This window comes from Nicotiana attenuata, unplaced genomic scaffold (assembly GCF_001879085.1).
Source record: "Nicotiana attenuata strain UT unplaced genomic scaffold, NIATTr2, whole genome shotgun sequence".
In the NCBI taxonomy this organism is placed as follows: domain Eukaryota; kingdom Viridiplantae; phylum Streptophyta; class Magnoliopsida; order Solanales; family Solanaceae; genus Nicotiana; species Nicotiana attenuata.
Genome location: NW_017692468.1, coordinates 1 through 5110, shown reverse-complemented (window position 1 = coordinate 5110; position 5110 = coordinate 1). Strand labels below are relative to the sequence as shown.

Sequence of the window (5110 nt, the reverse complement as noted above, 5' to 3'; positions counted from 1 at the left end):
TTCTTTCTAAATCAACTCCGAACTTCACGAAATTCAGTTCCGACCACGCGTACAAGTCATAATACCTGAAGTGAAGCTACTCATGGACTCAAAGCACCGAACGACGCTCTAGAGCTCAAAACGACCGGCCGGGTCGTTACATACTTCCATTGAGCTATAACAAGAATTTCTTTTTAGAATTGTAAAACTTCTTTTAGCTGAAATCTGTCATGCCTTTCTCCTTCATTATCTCTTACTTCAATTTATTTGGCTAGCAGATAAGCAAGTACTTAAAAGAACTTCGAGACTTTGTTGTTGTTTTCTCTTTTCTGTTCGCGATATATGTTCCTATAACGTTAAGTATGTTCTAAACCTATTTATTTGAGTTGCAGGCTAACAACCAGATGATCTTGAGCACCTCCCTCAAGAAGGTGTTATTTCTGTTAAAATCCATGTTTGGTTCCTAAAATACCGTGTGACATATCATATTCATCTTTGTTCCTAAAATGCGATGCTACTTATCAGATTCATCTGTTTCACTTACATATATTGAAGTACAAAATCTACAAATATGCAAAAATATGTGAAAAAATCACCTGCATTTAAGAGCCTTAAAAAAATACAAAAATTAGGGGAGAAGATAGAAAGAACATAAAAGAACGAACTTTGTAACATTTATTAAGAAAAGGTAATGTTGTAAGAAAGGTTTAAGAAGCTAACAACAGGGAGATGATACAAATAGGAACTTGTATCGGGAAAATCAAGTTAATATATTGAATTAATTATGTGATGAAATACCAAGACACGTGGATCAATAAAAGAGTGACAGCTGGCAAAAGATAGCTGAAGAGGCACGAGCTTTGACAGGCACGGGCAGAGATTCAAGAAAGACATGAGAAGAACAGTTACTCGAGCCTCTTGGTAATATGAAAAGACATCAAAGGAATGAAACTGGATAGCAAAAAGTGCAAATACGTACTACCTGCAATTAATGAGCATCAATGATGTAAAACGTTATAGAATCTTCACGAAACAGTTACGACTACCAATTATAACGTTATATTAAATGTCATTAATTGCTCATAATGACTCTATTATGAGAGGAAAGGAAACGTATTATTGAGAGATAGCTATAAAAGGAGAGATATAAGACTTGTAAAGACACACAATATTATTGGAATACACTGATTTACTTTTTACTTTGCTTTCTTTTTACTCAGCTATCAATCATCTCAATTCTTCTTATTTATTTCCAATTTGATTATCAGTAACCCGAGTTCTTCTAAAAAATACCCTTTGACCCGAATTTCCTATTTTTTGGTTAAACAAATTGGTTCCGTTACCGGGAATCTGATAATCTATTACTTTCCGAATCGAATTTTTGGTCAAAACAATCATGTGGAATGTAAATGACAACAATAAAGGAGGTCACCAACAACAGGAGAATCTGCAAGGCACGGGAACTCCGGTCCCTTCCCCACAAAATTCTCCTCGACAATCTCGAGAAGGAACTCCTAATGGGTCTCGATCAAATATGAATGATCAATTTGAAAATGATGGGGCTATTAATGAAGCTTTGAAAATATTAATTGCTGAACAGGTCAGCAATGCTCTTGAGGCCTTCGCTAACCAGCTGCCAGTCGTGTCGCCAACATCAACTCTAAACAACAACACCTTAGAAAATCCTCGCTCAGGACTCGTTAATTCAGGCAGTGGAGGAACTCCTAGCGAATCCCGTGATGGAGGGTCAGGTAACCTAGTTAATTCTGATTTACAAAATTTGGTACTAACTTTGCAGAAACAGCTCAAGGAGCAGAGCGACCACATAGAGCAAATACCTAGAGTGTCGCCTGTAATCAAGGGAATAGATATAGACAAATACTCACAACAACCTTGCAAGCCAAATGCAGCCCCTTTACCAATTCCGAAGAAATTCAAGATGCCCGACATTCTGAAATATGATGGGACAACTGATCCAAGGGATCACGTAACTGCATTCACAACCGGTGTAAAAGGCAACGACTTGACCAAGCAAGAAATTGAATCAGTGTTGGTCAAAAAATTCGGAGAAACACTCACTAAGGGAGCATTAACATTGTATTCTCTTTTACCCGAAAATTATAAAGATTCTTTTGCTGAACTTGCAGATTCATTCATCAAAGCACACTCAGGAGCTCAGAAAATTAAGAAAAGAATGGAGGATATTTTCAAAATAAAGCAAGGGGATACGGAACTGCTCGGGGAATTCATGGACAGATTCCAGCGAGAGAGGATGATGTTGCCACGCGTACCAGATAACTGGGCAGCTATGGCATTTACCAGCAATCTAAATGAAAAAAAGTTCAGAAGCCACGAGAAGACTCGAGGAAAGTCTGCGTGAATTTCCAGCAACAACTTGGAATGATGTTTATAACAGATATAGCACAAAGCTGCGGATAGAAGAGGATACCACTATTCAATCTCGAAGGGATGAAAGGGTAAATTCAAGGCCACTGAATCTGAAAAAAGGTCCGGAAAAAATAGGTACGAGCCATACATGGGACCAGCAGGAAGAGACTCGCATTCAAAATAGGAAAACCTAAGGTACGATCATAGATCAAGAGATAGAGAGTCAGGTTCGTCGTCAAGGTTCGGAAAAGAACAAAACACGCGAGAGACGCGAGAGGATGATAAAAGCTCGAAGGCAAAGTTCGGCGGTTATAGTTTTAATGTCAGCACATCCGAGTTGGTAGCTGTTTCAAGGAGCATGGGAGACAAGGTACGCTGGCCAAGGGAAATGAGATCAAACCAGAACAGACGAAATCCTGATTTTTGGTGTGAATTCACAACGATCACGGTCACAAAATGACGGATTGTAGATTGCTGCAAGGTGAAGTGGAACATTTATTAAAACAAGGATATTTAACGGAGTTATTTAGTGAAAAGGGAAAGCAGGCATATATGAAAAATAGGCAGGAGCCCCCAAAACCCCCTTCACCGAAAAGGACAGTTAATGTCATAAGTGGAGGAGAAGAAATCAACGGCGTAACATACACAGCAGTGAAGAAGGTGTCCAAAATAACAGTTACATACGGGAAGCGAGTTCGACGGGTTTTAGAAGAAGATAGTATTACATTTGATGACGCAGATGCAGATGGCATACAGACCCCACATAATGATGCACTGGTAATATCTTTACTTGTACATGACACTAATGTGAAACGAGTCTTGATTGATCCAGGTAGTTCCGTTAATATCATTCTTTTAAGAGTGGTAAAGGAGATACAAGCTGATGATAAGTTGATACCCAAAGCTCATACCTTATCTGGTTTAGACAACTCGAGCGTTGTGACAAAAGGAGAGATAATGCTCACCTCATTTGCAGAAGGAGTGGTCAAAGACACCAAATTTCAAGTGGTAGAAATGGATATGGCTTACAATATAATTCTTAGTAGACCATGGATACATGAGATGGATGCTATACCATCTACTTTGCATCAAGTTATCAAATTCTCTTCACAATGGGAATACGGAAAATACGTGGTGACCAGCAAGCGTCCCGGAGCATTAATTCCGTAGCAGATGCAAGCGCAAAAAGCAAAGATAAATAGTAATCACAGAACCAAGTTGAGAATGTTGCTACACCAAACCTCAACTAGGCATGGGCAAACAGATGTAGACTCGAGGCCTGATACCATCCAAGAACCAAAAGAAAATGAAAACATCAAAACAAGGATCGAGGAGTTAGAAGCTGTAGTATTATTTGCACCCTGGCCTGAGAGAAAAGTCTACGTCGGGACCAACCTCAGCCATGAAATGAAATGTAAGTTAATTGAATTTTTAAAAGCTAACATAGACTGCTTTGCTTGGTCCCATTCAGATATGACAGGTATACCCCCGGATGTAATGACTCACAAGTTAAATGAAGATCCGTCATACCCACCTGTCAAACAAAAGAAACGGAAGCAAGGTTCCTTCAAAAATCAGGTGATTCAAGATGAGGTGCAGAAACTTTTAAAAATTGGGTCTATCCGCGAGGTAACGTATCCAAATTGGTTGGCTAATACTGTTGTAGTGCCTAAAAAGAATGGTAAGTGACGAGTTTGTGTAGATTATACTGATCTGGATAAAGCTTGCCCTAAAGATTCTTTCCCAATACCGCATATAGATCAATTAATTGATGTTACTGCAGGACATGAATTATTGAGTTTTTTAGATGCCTATTCAGGGTATAATCAGATAAAAATGGATCCAATAGACGAAGAAAAGACTTCATTTATAACAGACAGGGGGACTTATTGTTACAAAGTGATGCCCTTTGGTCTCAAGAATGTTGAGGCCACGTATCAAAGGCTGGTGACCAAAATGTTTCAGGAATATCTAGGGAAAACCATGGAAGTTTATATAGATCATATGCTAGTCAAGTGACAACAAGCAGGAGATCATATTCAACACTTGACTGATGCTTTTCAGATTCTTCGCAAATTTAATATGAAATTGAACCCTGAAAAATGCGCGTTTGGGATTTCGTCAGGTAAGTTCTTGGGATTTCTTGATTCTAACTGTGGCATTGAAGTAAGTCCCGCGCAGATTAAAGATATTGAAGAAATTCCGGATGCACTAACGAATAAAAAAGAAGTACAATGACTGACGGGAAGAATAGCTGCTTTGGGAAGATTTATTTCCAAGTCATCAGAAAAATGCTTCAGGTTCTTTTCCGCCCTAAAAAAGCAAGATCAATTTGAATGGACTGAAGAATGCCAACAGGCGCTTAAAAATTTGAAAACATACCTATCAAATCCACCATTGTTCGCAAAACCAAAAGATGGGGAAAAACTACTTATTTACCTTGCTGTTTCAGAAGTAGCGGTAAGTGCTCTGTTAGTTCGGGAGGACCAAGGTAAACAATCTCCGATTTATTATGTTAGTAATTCATTATTAGATGCTGAGATTCGATATCCTCATCTAGAAAAACTTGCACTCGCATTAATTATGGCATCTAGGAAGTTAAGGCCTTATTTTCAATGTCATCCTATCTCTGTAGTAACTGCTTATCCTTTACGCAACATACTGCATAAACAAGAGTTATCGGGTAGACTAGCCAAATGGGCTATAGAGTTAAGCGAATATGACATAGCATATCAACCAAGAA

At 38.6% G+C, this 5110-nt stretch overlaps 1 protein-coding gene across 1 annotated transcript; it reads left to right on the top strand.

Moving 5' to 3' along the window:
- Positions 1-2823: 2823 nt before the first annotated feature.
- LOC109222546 lies at positions 2824-3537 on the top strand. The gene is made up of 2 exons (XM_019386892.1): positions 2824-3144; positions 3238-3537. Exons 1-2 carry the CDS (start codon positions 2824-2826, stop codon positions 3535-3537), a joined length of 621 nt encoding a protein of 206 aa, XP_019242437.1.
- The last annotated feature ends 1573 nt before the right edge of the window (positions 3538-5110 follow it).

Excerpts from the sequence above, each read along its gene's own strand:
- LOC109222546 (XM_019386892.1), top strand. The coding sequence starts at position 2,824 with ATGACGGATTGTAGATTGCTGCAAGGTGAAGTGGAACATTTATTAAAA. Across the intron at positions 3,145-3,237 it reads CCCCACATAATGATGCACTG|GAGATACAAGCTGATGATAA; the intron begins GTAATATCTTTA and ends AGAGTGGTAAAG.